Genomic DNA, 22,349 nt, shown 5'->3' with positions numbered 1-22,349 from the left:
TTCCCCAAATTACCTAAGCCTTGCACCAGGATTCAGTTAGAGATGGAGATTTTTTGTATCTTGTGTGTGCCTGTCCTCTCTCTCTATGCCTCTTGTTCCAGTGCCCGCCGATGTTCGCACCGGGAACGTCACCGAGCTAAAGGGGGATATGTAAGGCATTTGCGAACATCACACAAATGAACGAGGGAATCTCCGCATTCCACCTGGAAACTAACATCTCTTCTCAACCATCTGAGAGCCGTAAAGCTGAATCACGGTCAGCCAGGCGCCAATTGTCTCAAATGAGTTCCTGTCCAGCTCTGCTTATCTGTACAAGAAACACCAGGAGAGAGAGTGATTTACCAAACCACCTCCGGTGTCGACAAGCACTAGGACAGCAAGAACTGGCCCCCCCCATCTGGATTCATTTAAGCAACAGAACGTCAGTAGGTTTCGTGACTGGCTTCAGCATAAATAAACCATCTAATGGACCACGGAACAAAGAACCTGGTATCTGGAAAGAGTTCAGTGACAGACACTCCTGGACCTCATGACCGTTTAACACATAAATTGATAATCCCGTCAACAAAAGAGACAATTTTAGAGCTCCCTGTCCAGCAGAAGGATGGCAGATCCACACTCGCTTGACATGGGCATGACCTCAGGACACCTCCTCTTTCCCCCCTGCATTCCAAAAAAAGGGACACGAGCTTACACAGACAATTCATAAGAACAATCATTTGAAAGTATCGGAGCAATAGATTCACAAATAATATGGTGTATGTCTTATATATATATGCTTGATGTGTTCATGTAATCGGTGCAACTTTAATCAGTGTTTATTACCCTTTTTAGGAAATGAGGTTATTAATATGTGTGTAAGATATGTGAAGTTTAGTATTGAACGTAAACTTGTGATAATTGCAGAATATTGAAATAAGTGAAAAGCTGTTATTTCAAACAGTATGTGTTGTACGACACTATATAGAAGTTATTAACAAAACCTGCAAATCTTCATTTCTCCACATAATAAATTGGAGCCTCTTGTTAATGTATGCACGCTCCGCCTTGCAAGAAGCCGATTGGAAGATCGCGTCGTGGGATGGACTTATGCAGCGGGTCAAAAACCCAATGCAGAACAGATTTGCTTGCTTGCTTTTGCCTGTCGCCGTGTTAAGAGCACTCCAACTTGTGCTCACACGCTTACCATCAAAGCGATCGGTCATCTAAAACTCAAACACTTCAGTGAAACTTCGCGATCTTCAAAGAACTCTGAGTCTTGCAAACTCAGACTGTAGCAAAACTGCTCAAGCTTCTGGCGTCATCAAGAGACCAACCAATCCAACGAGGGGTCTCCCCAAAAGGACGTCATCCAAACGTCACCTCAGCGACCAATCCGAAAGCTCCGGGGTTCCCTCAGCAGCCATCCAGGAAGCCTTCGTCAGTAACGGGAAATCACCTCAGCTTTTCAGCTGTCAACCAAGCAGAACGCAAGTAAACGAACAAAATCTTATCTCTGCTGAACTGGTGTAGAGCTACTTTAAGCAGTAAACATAAGCTAAAATTCTCTGCTTGGTGAATTCTCTCGGGTGAATTTAAATCACTCGTGAAAACGAGTTAGAAGCTTTGAAACTTCATGCAACTCCGTCAACTCTCATTCTAAAGAAACTGTATGTTTGTGTGTATGTGTGTTTTAGCTTAGTTTTGATGTAATCTAGGATAGCCAATAAAATTCATGTTTCATTTATAACGAATCATTGTTTGGTGTCATATAATTTCAAGGTTAAAACCTTTGCCAAGATTACGTTACCTCGCTAAGAGCTTACAAATTATCATAATTGTATTATCCCGTGGCCAGGGAGAATACAGATATTCAAATTGTTAGAATATACTAAGAATCACCGGCTCGCTGGACGACCCTTGATTTAAAGTGTAAACTATCAGATTTGAATTCAGCTTTAATCAGGTTGACTCAGAATTTTCAGATTCGAGTCCTTTTAAAACCTGAATGAGTTAATAATAATTAATTCCCTTACAAATGAGTAATTTCATTACATAACTTAACTTAACTTTAAATTATTGAATTTAGTTTTTATTAAACTCTGATTGGCTTTGTGCCGAATTTCACTTTTATTAGTAAATTTATTGATGCTTAAATCGTATGTTGCATGTTTAATTTCATTTTCTAATACATCTAATAAGAATCATCTAATCTTAATAGCTAAAATGACAGCTAAATTCCCAGCTCATTTCCTTACACGTTCCTGGCCGCTGGTCTCATTTTTAATTAACTGCCCTACATGCTTTTTCTTGTTGAATATCTTGTTTAAATTGCATTACATTATGGTACTAAAATGGGCTACAAATGCTGTTTGATGTCAATAAAAAAAAGTTTCATTTATAAGTCATTTACAAACATGTTAGAACAAACACAGTATTTCTTTAGCCCTCTGCAGTGTATTTTAAATAATTAAAATGGCATACGCAGAACATTGTAGCAGTGAATGTCAAACTGGTGTTTTGGTTTCATTCTGAACGCATCAGATATTTCAGGCACATTTACAGTAGAGACTTCAAACGCAGTGGCACACATCCTGAACTCTGAATTGTCTTTCAAATATCTTTGAAGAAAAAACCCAGTCAGCCAGCATGGCCCTCCAAGGCATTTCTGGGACTTGTTTCTGAATGGAGGAACTGACGAAATGTAATTTATGAGTGTCATCAAAAGATACATGCTTGGCTTGATTTATAATATGGCCGTTCAAATGAACAATGATGGCCAGTTTAATATTATGTTTGTCTTACATAAATTCTTGCTTTTATGACACATTATAATGACTATTTAATGGCAATGTGCTGAGCCTCTTTAGCTCAACGCACACACACACACAGAGCAGATCTTTAATGCAATCGATCTTTAGTCACTGTGACATTTTCAGACTGGAACTCATAATGATCCGATTCCCTGGGGTCTGTGCTCGTTTTTCTTCATCTTTGCTGATCAAATGCTGAATTACTCAGGTAAGAGATGTTTGTAAGATCAACGTCACATCTCTTGGAGCATTTAGTATAAACAAAAAGCATTATGGGGAAGTCGTGGCCTAATGGTTAGAGAGTCGGACTCGTAACCCAAAGGTTGCGGGTTCGAGTCTCGTACAGGCAGGGATTGTAGGTGGGGGGAGTGAATGTACAGCGCTCTCTCCCACCTTCAATACCACGACTGAGGTGCCCTTGAGCAAGGCACCGAACCCTCAACTGCTCCCCGGGTGCCGCAGCAAAAAATGGCTGCCCACTGCTCCGGGTGTGTGTTCACGGTGTGTGTGTGTGTTCACTGCTATGTGTGTGTGCACTTTGGATGGGATAAATGCAGAGCACTAATTCCTAGTATGGGTCACATGTCACTTCACTTCACTTAAGAGGTGAAATCATTGAATTCAAACTCCAAATATCTGAGGTCAAATAGCCTGCAGTCACAGTTTTGTAAATCAGACACGCTTCAATCAAAGACATTTAGATTCCCCAGGTGCTGATTTTCACCCAATTGCAAACATTGGTGCTGTTTCCAGATGAGACTCCTGTCACCTTATTAAAAGATTTCACAGCTCATTTTACAAGGGCATTTTTAGTATAGCACCAGACATTCCTTCAAAAAATACAATTAAGAATACAGTAAACAACAATGCTATTATACTGTAATACTTTAATACAAGAATATTATAACAATTTAAAGTATTAAAGTATTTAAAGTTTTTTTAAATAGTATTTAGTGTAAACTGAACTTTCAGAAATCATTCTAATATCCTGATTTGGTGCTCAAGAAGCATTTCTCATTATTATCAATGATGAAAAGAGTTGTGCTTGAAATGTTGAATTGATTATTATCAATGTTGAAAACTGCTTTTTTGTGGAAATCTATTTTTTTCTGGATTCTTTAATGAATAGAAAGTCCAAATGAACATGATTTATATGAAATAGAAATATTTTGTAACATTATTATGGCCCTATAAAATCTGTTTTATTTTTTCCCAAATTAAAAAAAATATATTTCTTTTAAGTTTTTTTTGTTGTTGTTTTTTTTAGACTTTGTTTTAATGGCAAAGTAAAATTGTATTAATCAAAAAGCATGTCTAATTAATTGAAATCATGAAACAATTACACAATTTAACAGCGATTTATTAAAAGTTTAACAAAAATTTCATTGTTAAGACTCTATGAAATATGTTTTTTCTCAAATTCAGTTTTACTTTTACCATTTTTTTCCCCCATTAATTTTCTGGATTCCATTTTAATGGTTTCATTTACATTTTAATAATCAAAAGCATCTCTAAATAATTTATTTTATTAAAAAAAATATTATTATTTTATTTATTTTTTTTATTTTTTCAGAGCGTGAAATGTTTACATTTTTCTGGTAAATAAATTCTGGTAAATATTTTTTCCTGGTAAATATTCCTTGAAAATAATGTTTTAATAATAATTGTATTAGTAGTAGTAGTGCTATCATTACATTCAGTAATATATTTCTGTCACAGTTTCTTCAAGTTAAACTGAATGGTTTTTTTTATGGTTGCTGTGAAGACCTTTGAGTTTTTATTAATTATATTTTTATTAATTTATTATTTTAATTATATTTAATTTAATTTAATAAAGGGATTTTAATAATTTAATGCATACTTGCTGAATAGTAAAACTAAAAGTATTAATTTTTTTTTTTTTTTTTAATCTTACTGACCCCAAACTTTTAAATGGTATACTAAATGGATGGATGGGCAAAAGTATTGGGACACTGGACCATTATACCAACAGGGACTTGAGTTAACTTAAGTTTAAGGACTTAAGTTTACAATTGTAATAAACCTGAATTCAGTAATTAAGAGGTATGTCCCAATACTTTTGTCCATATAATAGAGATAGACAGACAGACAGAGAAGTGTACTGAATCCTACTTAAAATTGCATACTACTCTCTTGTGAACCGTGCACCTAAATGTGCATTATTTAATGAATATTGAATATCTAAGTTCATATAACACTCTCACTGCACCAGTAAAACCATCCAGTTATGATACTGCTAAAACGTAACCATTCAAGTTATAATCATAATAAAGAAAAAGTTATTGTTAGGCAAAACAGTTCATGCAGTCGCCTTCTTAGTATATCCCCAGGCAGTGGTTTTTGAGTTTTTTTTAAAAGCTTCTATGTGCTTGAATGGGCAAAGACCTAAATCTCCAAAACTTCAAGATTATGTTTCAATAGTAAATTTGAAATCAGTAATAAAATCTGGCAACAATGTTGTGCATGTTCGTTCTACCAAAAAGACACTGTGTGTAGCATTACAATGCTGAAATTTTCATACAAGTGGTCCATTTCTTTCCCTTTCTGCTGTCTTTGTTATAGAAGAGCAAAATACATCATATGAATTCATTCAGTGGAAAAGTCGATGATTTGAACATGAGCTCCACAATGGTGGAAGTGAAGGAAAAAGTTTGAAAGGCAATGAGCGATGGAAGCCGAGAGAAGTTCTTTTAGAAAGCGACGGAGGAAATTGACAGACAGAGCAGAGATGAAAGGGAGCAAGAGCTAATGTGTACATGCACAATTAATGAGGATGAATTTGAGAACAGAGGAGACAGTGTGAGAGGAGCAAAAATGGAAAGCGTGACATGAGAGGACGAGAGAGAGACAAAGCAAGAAACCACATGATGGTTAAATATAGAGAGGCCGCTCTCAGTAATGAACAGAGAGGTTTATGTCAAGTGTTTTGGTCGTTTTTTTGATTGATTTGTATGTGTGTCTGCAGGAACTGCATAAACAGTTGGAGGAGGTGACTAAGGACACGGAGATCGTGGAAATCAGGCAGAGGGAGGCGGAGTGTGAGCTGGAGGCATCCAGAGACAGAGTGCAACAGCAGGCCACAGAGATCCTGCTCAAAGCTAGTGAGATATGCACATGCTCTCCCATCACCTCTGTCCACAGTCCACTGTTCAATCCCACTCCACTCAGTTTCATTGATTGATCCTTCTACACTGCTTTAGGCTACTAATCCATTACCAGCATGCACAGCAGGCTTGTGTGAGGTTCAGAATTAAATGCTGGGTGCCTTCAAGTTCCAACTGAAATCCTCCATTTGAATTGAATTGGAACTGAGCATGCAGGATACAGTAATTGTAATTCAGATTAAAATTTAAAATAAAACTTAATTCAAAGTAAAAGGAAATTAAATTCATATGGCTTAACTGTTATGCAAATAATTTTTAATAATAAATGAATTTTTATTATGCATGTATTTTATAATAATTATTATTGTTGTATTTTTATATTAATATCAATAATTAATATTTATGTTACAAATCGATTTTTGATGTTGAAATCTATTGTAGTTGTTAACATCATCATCAATATTGCACATTGATTTTTGGAATGCATGGGTTAAAACAACAATTTTTTTAGGTTAAACATTCTTCTTTTTCTTGTTATCATCATCGCCAATATTGTAAATCATATTTTTAAATGCGTGGGTTAAAACAAGTTTTTAAAATAGGTTAAATCTATTATTATTATTATTATTATTATTATTACTCTTGTTGTCATTAGGGCCCGAGCACCGATGGTGTGAGGACCCTATTGGAATTGCTCCGTTTCTTATTATTAGGGCCCGAGCACCGATGGTGTGAGGACCCTATTGGAATTGCTCCGTTTCTTATTATTAGGGCCCGAGCACCGATGGTGTGAGGACCCTATTGGAATTGCTCCGTTTCTTATTATTAGGGCCCGAGCACCGATGGTGTGAGGACCCTATTGGAATTGCTCCGTTTCTTATTAGGGCCCTAATGCAGTGAAAGAGGAAGTTACTGTAACTCAGGCATGCAGTGTCCAATCTGCCCCAAACTTCACTCGTTTGATAAGTGTTATGTCCTGAACAAATACCCATGCCCAAATTCAGTTATTCTCATAGCGCCACCTGCTGGCAACAGGAAGTGACATGCTTAACACTGTTATGGACTCCTAGGAACATATAAAAATTCGTCGGCAACTGTTACATAGGCTGGCAACATGCTATTAACATGAAAAAACATGCTAGCAACACGTAGCTAAGTGTTAAAGCATGCTATTAATGCAGTGAAAGAGGAAGTTACTGTAACTCAGGCATGCAGTGTCCAATCTGCCCCAAACTTCAGACGTTTGATAAGAGTCCTGCCCTGAACACATCTACTTGCCCGAATTCGGTTATAGTCATAGCGCCACCTGCTGGCAACAGGAAGTGACATGCTTAACACTGTTATGGACTCCTAGGAACATATAAAAATTCGTCGGCAACTGTTACATAGGCTGGCAACATGCTATTAACATGAAAAAACATGCTAGCAACACGTAGCTAAGTGTTAAAGCATGCTATTAATGCAGTGAAAGAGGAAGTTACTGTAACTCAGGCATGCAGTGTCCAATCTGCCCCAAACTTCACTCGTTTGATAAGTGTTATGTCCTGAACAAATACCCATGCCCAAATTCAGTTATACTCATTGCGCCACCTGCTGGCAACAGGAAGTGACATGCTTAACACTGTTATGGACTCCTAGGAACATATAAAAATTCGTCAGCATCTGTTACATAGGCTGGCAACATGCTATTAACATGAAAAAACATGCTAGCAACACGTAGCTAAGTGTTAAAGCATGCTATTAATGCAGTGAAAGAGGAAGTTACTGTAACTCAGGCATGCAGTCTACAAACTGCCCCAAACTTCACACGTTATATAGGTGTTATGTCCTGAACAAATACCCATGCCCAAATTCAGTTATTCTCATAGCGCCACCTGCTGGCAACAGGAAGTGACATGCTTAACACTGTTATGGACTCCTAGGAACATATAAAAATTCGTCGGCAACTGTTACATAGGCTGGCAACATGCTAGAAACATACTAAAACATGCTAGCAGCACTTAGCTAAGTGCTAAAGCATGCTATTAATGCAGTGAAAGAGGAAGTTACTGTAACTCAGGCATGCAGTGTCCAATCTGCCCCAAACTTCACTCGTTTGATAAGTGTTATGTCCTGAACAAATACCCATGCCCAAATTCAGTTATACTCATTGCGCCACCTGCTGGCAACAGGAAGTGACATGCTTAACACTGTTATGGACTCCTAGGAACATATAAAAATTCGTCGGCAACTGTTACATAGGCTGGCAACATGCTATTAACATGAAAAAACATGCTAGCAACACGTAGCTAAGTGTTAAAGCATGCTATTAATGCAGTGAAAGAGGAAGTTACTGTAACTCAGGCATGCAGTGTCCAATCTGCCCCAAACTTCACTCGTTTGATAAGTGTTATGTCCTGAACAAATACCCATGCCCAAATTCAGTTATTCTCATAGCGCCACCTGCTGGCAACAGGAAGTGACATGCTTAACACTGTTATGGACTCCTAGGAACATATAAAAATTCGTCGGCAACTGTTACATAGGCTGGCAACATGCTAGAAACATACTAAAACATGCTAGCAGCACTTAGCTAAGTGCTAAAGCATGCTATTAATGCAGTGAAAGAGGAAGTTACTGTAACTCAGGCATGCAGTCTACAAACTGCCCCAAACTTCACACGTTATATAGGTGTTATGTCCTGAACAAATACCCATGCCCAAATTCAGTTATACTCATTGCGCCACCTGCTGGCAACAGGAAGTGACATGCTTAACACTGTTATGGACTCCTAGGAACATATAAAAATTCGTCGGCAACTGTTACATAGGCTGGCAACATGCTATTAACATGAAAAAACATGCTAGCAACACGTAGCTAAGTGTTAAAGCATGCTATTAATGCAGTGAAAGAGGAAGTTACTGTAACTCAGGCATGCAGTGTCCAATCTGCCCCAAACTTCACTCGTTTGATAAGTGTTATGTCCTGAACAAATACCCATGCCCAAATTCAGTTATACTCATTGCGCCACCTGCTGGCAACAGGAAGTGACATGCTTAACACTGTTATGGACTCCTAGGAACATATAAAAATTCGTCAGCATCTGTTACATAGGCTGGCAACATGCTAGAAACATACTAAAACATGCTAGCAGCACTTAGCTAAGTGCTAAAGCATGCTATTAATGCAGTGAAAGAGGAAGTTACTGTAACTCAGGCATGCAGTCTACAAACTGCCCCAAACTTCACACGTTATATAGGTGTTATGTCCTGAACAAATACCCATGCCCAAATTCAGTTATACTCATTGCGCCACCTGCTGGCAACAGGAAGTGACATGCTTAACACTGTTATGGACTCCTAGGAACATATAAAAATTCGTCAGCATCTGTTACATAGGCTGGCAACATGCTAGAAACATACTAAAACATGCTAGCAGCACTTAGCTAAGTGCTAAAGCATGCTATTAATGCAGTGAAAGAGGAAGTTACTGTAACTCAGGCATGCAGTCTACAAACTGCCCCAAACTTCACACGTTATATAGGTGTTATGTCCTGAACAAATACCCATGCCCAAATTCAGTTATACTCATTGCGCCACCTGCTGGCAACAGGAAGTGACATGCTTAACACTGTTATGGACTCCTAGGAACATATAAAAATTCGTCGGCAACTGTTACATAGGCTGGCAACATGCTAGAAACATACTAAAACATGCTAGCAGCACTTAGCTAAGTGCTAAAGCATGCTATTAATGCAGTGAAAGAGGAAGTTACTGTAACTCAGGCATGCAGTGTCCAATCTGCCCCAAACTTCACACGTTTGATAAGTGTTATGTCCTGAACAAATACCCATGCCCAAATTCAGTTATACTCATTGCGCCACCTGCTGGCAACAGGAAGTGACATGCTTAACACTGTTATGGACTCCTAGGAACATATAAAAATTCGTCGGCAACTGTTACATAGGCTGGCAACATGCTAGAAACATACTAAGACATGCTATCAACACTTAGCTAAGTGCTAAAGCATGCTATTAATGCAGTGAAAGAGGAAGTTACTGTAACTCAGGCATGCAGTGTCCAATCTGCCCCAAACTTCACACGTTTGATAAGTGTTATGTCCTGAACAAATACCCATGCCCAAATTCGGTTATACTCATAGCGCCACCTGCTGGCAACAGGAAGTGACATGCTTAACACTGTTATGGACTCCTAGGAACATATAAAAATTCGTCGGCAACTGTTACATAGGCTGGCAACATGCTAGAAACATACTAAGACATGCTATCAACACTTAGCTAAGTGCTAAAGCATGCTATTAATGCAGTGAAAGAGGAAGTTACTGTAACTCAGGCATGCAGTGTCCAATCTGCCCCAAACTTCACACGTTTGATAAGTGTTATGTCCTGAACAAATACCCATGCCCAAATTCAGTTATTCTCATAGCGCCACCTGCTGGCAACAGGAAGTGACATGCTTAACACTGTTATGGACTCCTAGGAACATATAAAAATTCGTCAGCATCTGTTACATAGGCTGGCAACATGCTAGAAACATACTAAAACATGCTAGCAGCACTTAGCTAAGTGCTAAAGCATGCTATTAATGCAGTGAAAGAGGAAGTTGATGTAACTCAAGCATGCAGTGTCCAATCTGCCTCAAACTTCACATGTTTGATTAGAGTCCTGGCCTGAAGACATCTACATGCTTATATTTGGTTACAATTATAGCGCCACCTATTGGCAAAAGGAAGTGACATGTTTAACACTGTGATGCACTATTAGCAACACAGTAAAAATATGGCTTTGTGTGCTAAACATGCTAGAAATATGCTCAAACATGCTAGCAACACTTAGCTAAGTGCTAAAGCATGCTATTAACATCATCAAACAGGAAGTTGTTGTAACTCAGGCATGCAGTGTCCAATCTGCCTCAAACTTCACATGTTTGATTAGAGTCCTGGCCTGAAGACATCTACATACTCATATTCGATTACAGTCATAGCGCCACCAGCTGGCAGCAGGAAGATTGCCACATATAAATGACTTTGACATATTCCTCCTATATTGACCACTTTAAATCCATATTGCTCGCCGTTGACTGTTTTACTAAAGCCGCCCGCTGGCGGTGAGCCCGGGTGCGAGGGCCCGTTCATCGCTGCTTGCAGCTTTAATTGTTGTTGTTTTTGTTAATAATATTGCAAATCAGTTTTTGAAATGCATGGGTTAAGACCTGATTCAGTTTTTATTTTTATTGATCTAACTGTATTTCAGGATTTTAGATCCTTATTTTTCTTTATAATTTTTTCTTTGTCATATTCAAACCTAAATGATTGATTGGCTAAAAAGTATTGATAATTAAAGGGAAAAAAAACTAAACTATTGGCATATTAATTGGGTAAAATTAAATGAAATTCATATGGTTGTTCTTGTAGTTTTTAATAATGCATGCATCTTTATTAAGTGTGTATTTTATAATTATTATTGATGTTGATGCAGTTTTTGTATTTTTTATTAATATTTTTTATTAACATTTTTTATTTTTATTTATTTATTTATTTATTTTTGCTTTTTGTCACTTCACAGATTAAGACCTGATTCAGCTAAAAAAGAAAAGCAAAAAAATATATTTTTCTAATTATTGCCATATTTATTGGGGAAAGGTTAACTTGATTCAGTCATCAATGCATCAGATAGAGACACAGCACCAGTTGCAAGACACCACTGCTGTTGACACAAAAGTCTGGGGTGACGGATCAGCTCCTGTTATCCTGGCAACAGCATCTGTGTGTCCTAGCCATGTTCATCATCCATATTCTGGAATGTTCCCTGAGGGAGGCAGAACCCAGCTGGGTCTGTCACACCTAAATGCCAAACACACTTCTGAAACAATAGGGGTTGAAGCATTCGATTCACATTCTGTTTGTGTTTAGAGTTTTTACAATGAGAATGTGCTTTCTGCATTGCATTAATAACATGAAGTAGAAGCCGTTATCAGAGAATTTTATCAAGTCTGGAACTCTAGGTTGCCCATGCATTGACCACCAGGCCGTATCACTGAGAAGTGCATTTCTTTTTAAACGTTTGTAGTGAGAAAAAGTGCAGATATCAGCAACTGTAGTGTAATTAACCTAAATTAAACACTGCTTTTTATTAATATAAAAGAGAAGAAATTGCAGAACCATTTAACTAGTACCAGAACAATCAAGGACACTCAAAAACTACTCAAATTCCCACAATGCAATGTGCCCAGCCTGACCATCCATTTCCAGTGTAACAAATGAACTGGAAGCAATATCAACCCAAAACCCAATATCAATATCAACCTTTAACTCTTTTTTTCCTGTTATTTTAATATTATTTATTATAGCATTTATGAATATTTTGAATTAGATTTTATTTTTAGTTTTCATTTTCATTTAAGTGTAGGTTTTTGAATTTTAGTCATTTTGTTATGTGCTTTTTGTCTTTTTTTTTTTTATGCACTTTTCTATTTTTTCTGTTTAGATTTAATTTGTTTTTATTTCAATTTTAGTTATTTTAGTACTTCAACATCAAAAAATATTGCCTTGGCAACTACCTGAAATAAAGCAGTATATATTTTTTTTTTTTTTTTACATTTTAAGCTTTCTTTGAATATTTATATTTTATTTATTATTTATTTAGATTTATTTCAATTAACAAAAATGATTTAACTGTTTCGGTTTTAGACAATAACAACACTTCTTGATCAATTTAATGTTGCCAAAAAAATATTTTTTTAATTGGAAATAAAATACTAAATAACAATTTTTATTTCTAAGGTGACAACTGAAATTGCTGAATTAAACATGCAGCATTATCACTTATCATAATCAATTTTCTATACTATTCAACATGCTATTTTTAATAAATAACATGCAGTATACAGCATGTACTGTGCAGTATACAGTCAGTGTGCTATTATTCTATTATTAACATGGACCTTCAAGACACATTAAATCTGGTGCAGGGTAAGCAATCTGTTGAACAATCCTGGTGATAGTTGAGGTTTATTTGCAGTGTTCAGGTTCACACTATTGGCAGTTCGAAAGGATCTTTGACTCTGTCTGCTCTCTGTGTTAGATGACATTCAAAGCATTGACCCTCTGCTACAGTCCTGTCTCTGTCTTTCTCTCTGCCGTTTTCCTGTTATTTTAATATTATTTATTATAGCATTTATGAATATTTTGAATTAGATTTTTTTTTTAGTTTTTATTTTTATTTAAGTGTAGGTTTTTGAATTTTAGTAATTTTGTTTTGTGTTTTTTGTCTTTTTTTTTTTTTTTTCTTTTTAGCTTTAATTTATTTTTATTTCAGTTTTAGTCATTTTAGTACTTTGACTTTATTGCTTCAAAATCAGAAATTTGCCTTAACTCTTGTATTGTAGTGTTATTATAGTATTCATTAATATTTTTAATTATCTTTTATTTTTATATTTTTAGTTTTCACTTTAATTATATTTTAAATTTATGGTTTAGTAATTTTATGTGCTTTTCTATTTTTCTGTTTAGTTTTAATAGAATTATTATTTATTTATTATTTAGAATTATTGCATTGGCAACTAACTGAAATACTGCTCTCTGTGTTAGATGACATTCAAAGCATTGACCCTCTGCTACAGTCCTGTCTCTGTCTTTCTCTCTGCCGTCCAGGTCAGATCGGAAGCCTGCAGGCCACCCAGATGACTCACGAGGCGGTCATTCGGGATCTGGAACAGGAAAAGTCTCGTCTGAAGGACAAGGTGTTGCGTCTGGAGGAGGAAAGAGGGGCGCTGCAGAAGAAAAGTCAGACGCTGGACGAGAGGCAGAGACAGCAGATCCTCTCCCTGGAGAAGGTACGGATCAATCCCATCCAGTTTGCTGAATGTGGATCAGTTTAGGCCTGCTGGGAGTGTTTGGACACTGAATCACAACCAACTTTTTTTTTTTAGAATTCTTTGGACACTTTCTGGTTGTCAAACATCACAAGCATGATGCTAGTTGGTTTTATACAGCAAAAATGACTCAGATAAGTAAAGTTAAGATTAGTTTTTTTTTCTTTTTTTTGGCAGATGCCACTTAGTTTGCTTTTCCACGACATTCTAATTTATTGAGATGCACCTGTATATCTCAGTGACATTTTTAGTGTCCAACTATTTTTGGGCGGCATGATTTGTATTGTACCATATTAAAAAAAAACAATTTAAAAGAACAGTTTTCGATTTCAGTGTATTTAAACATGTAATTAATTCCTGTGATGCAGAGCTGAATTTTCAACATCGTCTTCAGTGTCACATGATTCTTCAGAAATCATTCTAATATGCTGATCAGCTGCTCAAGAGACATTTTTTTATTATTATCCATTTTTGTGGAAATGGTGAAACATTTTTTAGGATTCTTTGGACACTTTGTGGTTGTCAAATATCACAAGCATGCTGCTAGTTGGTTTTATATTGTAAAAATGACTCCAAAAAGTGATGTTCTAAGCTCATGTTCTATTTGTTATTTTATTATTATTATTTTATTAATTCATTTTGCAAATACTAATTAGTTAGCATTTGGTTAATTTTATACCAATGCAATGATATGCTTTGGGGGCACAAGTTTTTATTGCACCATATTAAAAACAACAATTTAAAATAACTGTTTTCTATTTGAATATATTTTAAAATGAAATGAAATTTTATTCCTGTGTTGGTAAAGCTGAATTTTCAGCATCATTACTCCAGTCAACGATGTCACATGATCCATCAGAAATCTTTTTAATATGCTGATTTGGTGTTTAAGAATCATTTTTTCTTATCATTGTCAGTTTTTGTAGAAACCGTAATACTTCTTTTTTAGGATTCTTTGGACACTTTCTGGTTGCTGTAGCAGCAGTTTTTGCAGATGCCACTTGGTTTGATGTTTTATATCTAATGCAGTTATATTTTTAAGTGTCCAAATATGTTTTGGAGGCACAATTTGTACTGCACCAAAAGATCTTGAAGCATAGTTGGTGTGTTTAAGAGAAATGGAACGAGGAAAAACAGCTCAAGTTTGCAGAATCTGTCTGTAAGTAGCTCAAACGTCAATCTTCTGCAGAAACATTTATTTCGTCATTTTAATGCAGTTATATTTTTAAGTGTCCAAATATGTTTTGGAGGCACAATTTGTACTGCACCAAAAGATCTTGAAGCATAGTTGGTGTGTTTAAGAGAAATGGAACGAGGAAAAACAGCTCAAGTTTGCAGAATCTGTCTGTAAGTAGCTCAAACGTCAATCTTCTGCAGAAACATTTATTTCGCATGAGTTCCTCTGAGACGTCATTAGCTTAATCTTTAAGCATATACAAGCTCATTTCTTGTGTAAAACACTAGCTGCTTTATCACAGCTAAATCCAGACCTCTATGTTTTATTCAAAACGCTCCATCCTCACTGCAGAGCACTCAAGACCTTAGAAAATATGTCTTTTTGTGGACGGCTGGTTTGATTGAAAAGGAATTCGTATTTTTCAGTGGTTTCACTCAGCCTGGCAATCATTTTTCTTGTGTGGAGACAGCATGGCTATTTATTTGACTTGCTACAGTGTGGCATTTCATGCTGTTTTCACGCAACAATCTGTTCTAGCAGTTTGGCTTTTTGGCTGTCCTGTCGCATTTAGGTTTTCTTCCATTATTAATACATTGAGAGCCCCAATAAACAGATTGTGGGAATGTGGGCTTGTTTCTGCTCCAGAAATATCCCTCTCAGCAGTTTTAAAAGTAGACTTTGGGAAACTTTTAAAAAGCTGTGGTGCAGTCCGTCATGCGACACATTGCATCAACTTAAAACGTCTTAACACTCAAAAAAATATTTATGTCTGATTTTAAGATCTATGTATTTGAATTGCATGCAAAATTTCCGTCCGTTTGGATTACAAGTTTTTACAAACTAATGTTTCAAACTAACTTCATGTGATACATATTTCTCAGTCATAAAATAAATGAAACGGGTCAGATTTCTACACTTTAAAAAATGCAGTTAAATTAAAAACATGGCATAATTTATTTTTAAATATTTCCATCTATTTAAATAATCATATTTTGATGCAAATTTATTCAGTTAAAAAGTTTGAACATGATTAAAATATGGCTAACAATATTAAGTTAGTTCAAATGTATGAGATTGACGGAAATCGGATTTAGAGATGATAAATATATAAACCTGATAAATATTACATTAAGGTAACGATGTATTATATGCAATTATATGAATTTTTTTATGCAGTTCAAATGCATAAAGCTTAAATTCAGGCCTATTTTTAATTGTATTTTATTTATTTTGTATTTATTTATATATTTATTTATTTTTCAGAAGACTCCTATCATCTCTTTCACTTGCGTTCCATATATCTGTTTTCGAAACACAAGTCCTCTGTGAACATTAACCTAATAAACACGTCAGATTGGGGTCAGCTGGAATTTAAATTTAGCACTTCTCTAAAACCAACTTGTCAAAAATGTAGTATGTAGAATATACAAAATGCCATGCTATTATTGGCACTCTCTTAGGACTGCTGCTATGCTTGAATATAATTCCCATTTGAAAAGGTCTCATCAAGCTTTTTCTCCGTTTCTTTCTGTCGCCCACATCACAGTTTGTTAGCAGCACAGCCTTGAGTTAGGTGTTACTATGACAACGCTCCCCAAATAGAGCGGGAAAGCATTGTGGAGTGATTCGCTCTGCCGACACTTCTGCTGGTCCTATAATGGGAAGTTTATTTACCTGTGGCCATCTGCTTCACAGTGGCAGTGTGGGCTTTGAAAGTGTCTTTCAGCTTTCACTGTTATACTTTTAGATTGGATTCATAACATTTCTGAACATGAGACAGTGTCCTTTATTGATGCCTGTTTGTGCTTTTTTCACAAACCATACTCTCATACAAACCAACTTTCACAGGCTGACTTTTCGTTTTTTGCGTCATGTTTATCTATGTGAATGCAAAAAGGGCTTCATAATACTGTTGTGCACTGATTTCATTTTTTTAATGAAAAGTGTTTATCTAAATGATATTAAAGTTTATTTAATGAGTCAAACTTTCAGAACTCAAAGCTTCCTTCTCAGTCCAAAAAGACCATTTATTGAAACCAAATTTCAAAAACCACTTGACAAACCTTTACCTTTGTTGAATAACTAAGCAGCTTTTTTATATACAGTAAGCATCAGACCACCTTTTAAATACATTTGTCTTTTTTTTCCTCAACAGTCACTTCGAGAAGAAAAGCAGATCTATGAGAAGGAGCTCATGAACTTGCGTGCCAGATATGAAGAGGACACTGCTTACTTTAAGGATGCCCACAGCCGGGCGTTGGACGAGATCTCCAGGAAGCACCGGGCAGCTCTGGAGAACACACAGAGCTTCTCCGAGAAAGAGAAGAACCGACTCCTGTCCGTGAGTGAACTCTGTCACAACACCCACTGGCTGTCAGCCTGGGCCCACATACAACTTTCTAAAGACTCCCAGAGCTGTCCTGTTGAGATATCAGCATGACTGCGCTTTAGTCATTAGGTTCAGACTGAAGAGTAACTCGCTGTCTAGCATCAGTCAGGAGGTGTCACACTGAGAAAGAACAAGAAGTACCTTTGAGTGCAAGTGGAAGATCAGAGAGAACAATTGTTACAGGTTCAGGATTGGAGAACATAATCATTTGAAATCAATTCAACATAATCAATTGATATTCAAAATGTACAAGTTTTGAAAAACACATTTAGGTCTATTAGTGTTTATTTACTAGCACATAAGAATCCAGTCTGTGTGTTGAGATAATAATTAGGTACTGACATAGAAGAAATTAGATCCAAAATGTTGTTTTAGATGTTGTGATACAAAGGTGTATGTCTTATACACTATTTATTTATTTATTTATTTATTTGTTTGTTTGTTTGTTTGTTTCCAGTGTTGTTAATTGTTAACTAAAACTATTAAAATAGTTTTTGGAAATTGAAACAAAGATGAAATAAAATAAAATATAAATATTTGATGAAAACCCTAAACTTAAAAAAATATTAATAAAAATATAATAAGAAAATTTGAAATGTTGCCTTGGTAACAAACTGTAAAATAAATAAATACATTTAAGTTGAAGTACTAAAATAATAATAATAATAAATTATACCTAAATATAAATATTTATAAAAAATGACAAAAGCAAATGACAAAACTAATAAGACTTAAACTAAAATGAAAATGAAAATTGAAAATATAGTAATAAAAGCTAATTCTAAAATATTAATAAACACTATAATAGTATATGTATAATACTAAACTAGCACTGGTTAGAGTATTTTAAACATTTAGATTCATTCTTTCATTCATTTCATTTCATTTCAGTGTTGTCATTATAAATTTGAAACCATTAAAAATTGTTTTTGCTAATTGAAATAAAGATGAAATAAAACAGAAATATTAGATGAAAAACTTAAAAATGAGACAATTAAAAATGTTGCCATGGCAACTAACTGAAATAAAATAAGTTGAAGTTAACAAAATTACTTAAACTTAAACTAAAATGAAAATGAAAACATAACAATAAAAGCTGATTCAAAATATTAATAAATACTTAAATATTGCATAAATAAAATTAAATAATATTGGTTAAACTGGTTTACACTTTTGATTTACTTATTATTTAATAAATTTTTTTCTTGATTTTGTAAACACATGAATTTGCATCAAAATACTTGATATATCAAAATACTAAATGCTAGTTTGATTGGACATCAACAACAAAAGATTTGGTGTAGTGTATTTTCCTATCTTTTAAAGTTTTATTTTGCTATCCTAACCATTCGGGTCCCCTTGCACGTCTTAAATGTCATCTGCAGTTCCAGACTAACATATCTTACACTTAAATAAATAACTACTAAGTTGTTAAAAAGTTTTTTTTCCCCTTCCTTTGGTCATGTCTTATCTTGCCTAGAGCACCAAGTGAACCAGAACTGCCACTTCAAACAAAAAAACAGGTGCACGATGCCTCTGAAATCACCAGCTGATTTTCTAAAGAACTAGAGAATAAAAGTCACATGAGAAACTTTAAAAGGTCCTCCAATGTAATCAGGCTATAAAACACTTTTTATGTTAATCATAATTATTTTAGGGTTGTGTGTCTGAGAGAGAGGGAAAGAAGAAACACTAAACCAATAGACAGAGAGAAAGGGGAAGCGCAGGTGCCTCAGCTCCAGGAGGTTCGGTAGAAAGGAAGAGTGCAGTATCCATGCTTCGTTAGGCACAACAGTGCAAAACTTATTTCCCTCGACTAAACCGTCTGTTTTGATTCTGCTAGCTGATAGCATCTGAAATAAAAGTATACAAAGCTGCCTGGGATTGTCAGAGCGCAATCTGTCACCCTCCCCCAAAATAGGCAGCTGCCAGCAGGCCGGCACATCCACATCCAAATGCTTCACAACTACTTCATCTTTTTGTAATTACAAATCACTCACACACAGATCGTTAGCTGAACGTCGCAGAGCAGCAGTGAGTTATTTCTCTTTCCTGTTCAGAGAGCGTGCCCGCAGTTATGGTGTTCCCAGGGTGTGCGATCATTTTCAGGTCACTGAAGCCAAGGTCTAACGAGGATGTTGACTCATGTCAAGGAGGTCTGGAGAACCTGGAGAGAGACATTCAGTACCATATAATTCAATATTTTAAACATTGGTAATAATAAGAAATGTTTCTTGAGCAGAAAATCGGCATATTAGAATGATTTCTGAAAGGTCATGTGACACTGAAGACTGGAATAATGATGCTGAAAATTCAGCTTTACCTTCACAATAATACATTTCGAAATATTAAAAATGTTAAAACCATTCTACAATATATTCAAATAGTTAAAAAAGTTATTTAAATGGTAATAGTTTAAACTGTAATATTTCATACAACACGTTTTACTGTATTTTTGATCAAATAAATGCAGCCTTGGTAAGCACAAGAGACTTTTCTTCCAAAAACAAAATTAGAAGATCTTACTGCTTATGAACTGTGTTGTTTCATTTTTTCAATCAAGTGCTTTCTGTACAAAGAAAAATTCCAATAACATCTGGAAATTATACTGTTATTTTAATTGTAAACAAAACCTCATGACTGCTTTCATTCATAAATACATATGTAAAATATGGGTGAACTTGGATTAATACAACCTGTCAATTATTGACAAGGGGATTCATTCATGCACATTTTGATCATAAACATTCAAGGTTGAGTTTGTTACTGTGTTTATTTTTAAAAGTGTTCACCTGTATTTATAATTTTTGGTATGCAAATATGGTTAAGCAAAATCATTTGTTTTGTTTGGCTTGTAAAAGTTATGGTCCCACCCCCTTTATGAGCTGGTGCATTCTGATTGGTGGATTAAGATTCTTTTAAGAAGATCCGCTGAAGGATTGAGCGAGAAAGCGACGCGAGGTTGTTTTACTCCGTGGTTGTTGCAGTCTTTAAATTACTATTTTGTGATAAAGTGGGTGTTTTTCGGCAAGAATTCATCTGTCAGTGTTTTAATAGTATTTCTCATGTAGATCGATGTCTGATTTGAGTATTTCAAGCGAGTTTTATGAACTAAGTGTCACGCACGCAACACTGTTTACATTCAGACGGAAGCCGGTTATTACAGGAGAAGCGTCGCAGCCCAGATAGCACTCTGAGTCCCCGCAAGATTCAGAGTTCCTCTGGCACCGCTAGAGAGTACACAGCATCGTGGAAGAGTTTACAGCCGGCGTCGGAGCAAGTTAGGACTGGAGCGGGCCGTTTGCAGGCTCAGATTAAGAATTCAGAGGCCCCTGGGCACAAAGTCTTGTAAGGGCCCCCCAACTCCACACAATCAAGGTCTTGAATTATATGGTACTCTTTGTTGGAAACACCTCTAATTTATGCAGGATTTACACTGACAGGTTACAGCATATACAGTATGATCACAACCTGAAGGACGATATCAACACCTGTACACATCCTCCATCATACAGGATATACTGTATATCAGTATATAGTATATATATATATATATATACAGTATATCAGTGCTGCTTAATTTTTTTGTGGAAACCATGATATAAAATAAAAAATAACTAGTTGGGGATTATTAATATAATAATTATGATTAAGAAAAGAAGTAGAGGAAAAGATGCAACATTGCTAAGTGATTTTGCTTTGGAACCTTCAGAAAACTTGATGCCAGAGCAGCCAACGGTTAATCACATTACAATGTGGCCGTTTGGGGCTTATCGCACCGACACCGTAGTGCCCGCCGCTCTCAGAAATGGAAATGCAGTCTGAAAAATTGAGGCACAAATGAATAATCAATGAGAGTGGCCTCTGTTAGAGTGTGCCGCTGACTCACATCCTTGTACAGAAGCAGCATGACGACCGCGCTGACGTCCTATTTTAGATTAAACCTAGGGCCCTTCCACTCTCTCTTTCTTTTCCAGAGCGCATTCGGTTTCTACTGTGTGTCCAAAGTGGGTTTGGTGAGTCACTCCTCTGATTACAGAACTCGGAGCATTAGAGGAACCTTTATTTTGGAAACCTCCACAGAACAGAGTCGCTTTAGGCGAGCATGTGCCCAATGTATTTTATATTTTATTTTATTTTATTTGACATGGATCACAGCATGGATCCATTTTTACCATCGTAACACCCGTCTTGTGTCACTGAGGCACAAGTGAGACACTTAGGATGTGCCATTTGCATATTTGTGTGGCTTCAATTAGGGATTGAGTGAATTATGCACACATGCTGGCTATGCTGAATGTGCGCCCCGTTTCTTCGTCTGTACTAACCATCAATTTTTTAAACAGGCTTACTTAAGGCCTCTTTCTACTCAAGGCCCCCACGCACCCACATACGCACAGGCTTTTCACAGCGCATTCTCTTAGGTGATGTGTGTATGAATATGTGACGTGGATTTGATTCGATGTGGGCTTCACTTTAATCAACATGGGCAAGGAGCTCGCCGCTGCTTTTTGAGATAAGAGGAAGAGATGATCTCATCTCTTTCATCTTTAATTTGTCAACTTCTATCGCTCTCCCCTTTTATGTCATCAACTTGGTTCATGCTTGGTGTTGTTTTAAGACATATGAGAATCAATCAATGAGAATATCTTTTATCTTTATCTCACGCACCCACATACGCACAGGCTTTTCACAGCGCATTCTCTTAGGTGATGTGTGTATGAATATGTGACGTGGATTTGATTCGATGTGGGCTTCACTTTAATCAACATGGGCAAGGAGCTCGCCGCTGCTTTTTGAGATAAGAGGAAGAGATGATCTCATCTCTTTCATCTTTAATTTGTCAACTTCTATCGCTCTCCCCTTTTATGTCATCAACTTGGTTCATATGAGAATCAATCAATGAGAATATCTTTTATCTTTATCTGTATATAGCATACAGTGTAATACAGCTATGATATATATATATATATATATATATATAATTATGCCGTT

At 36.0% G+C, this 22,349-nt stretch overlaps 1 protein-coding gene across 1 annotated transcript in view; it reads left to right on the top strand.

Moving 5' to 3' along the window:
* LOC107743322 (protein FAM184A) overlaps nt 1–22,349 on the top strand; it is a 142,058-nt gene that overhangs the window by 48,361 nt on the left and 71,348 nt on the right. The window contains exons 4-6 of the mRNA XM_016556491.1: nt 5,779–5,914; nt 13,568–13,749; nt 17,121–17,306. Coding sequence (XP_016411977.1) covers nt 5,779–5,914; nt 13,568–13,749; nt 17,121–17,306 — 504 coding nt within the window. The remainder of the gene's footprint in view (nt 1–5,778; nt 5,915–13,567; nt 13,750–17,120; nt 17,307–22,349) is intronic.

The sequence above is a fragment of the Sinocyclocheilus rhinocerous genome, unplaced genomic scaffold (assembly GCF_001515625.1).
Source record: "Sinocyclocheilus rhinocerous isolate Xijiao unplaced genomic scaffold, SAMN03320098_v1.1 scaffold827, whole genome shotgun sequence".
NCBI lineage: Eukaryota > Metazoa > Chordata > Actinopteri > Cypriniformes > Cyprinidae > Sinocyclocheilus > Sinocyclocheilus rhinocerous.
Note: the sequence above shows the minus strand (reverse complement) of the source record. Positions and strands in the feature narration are given on the sequence as shown.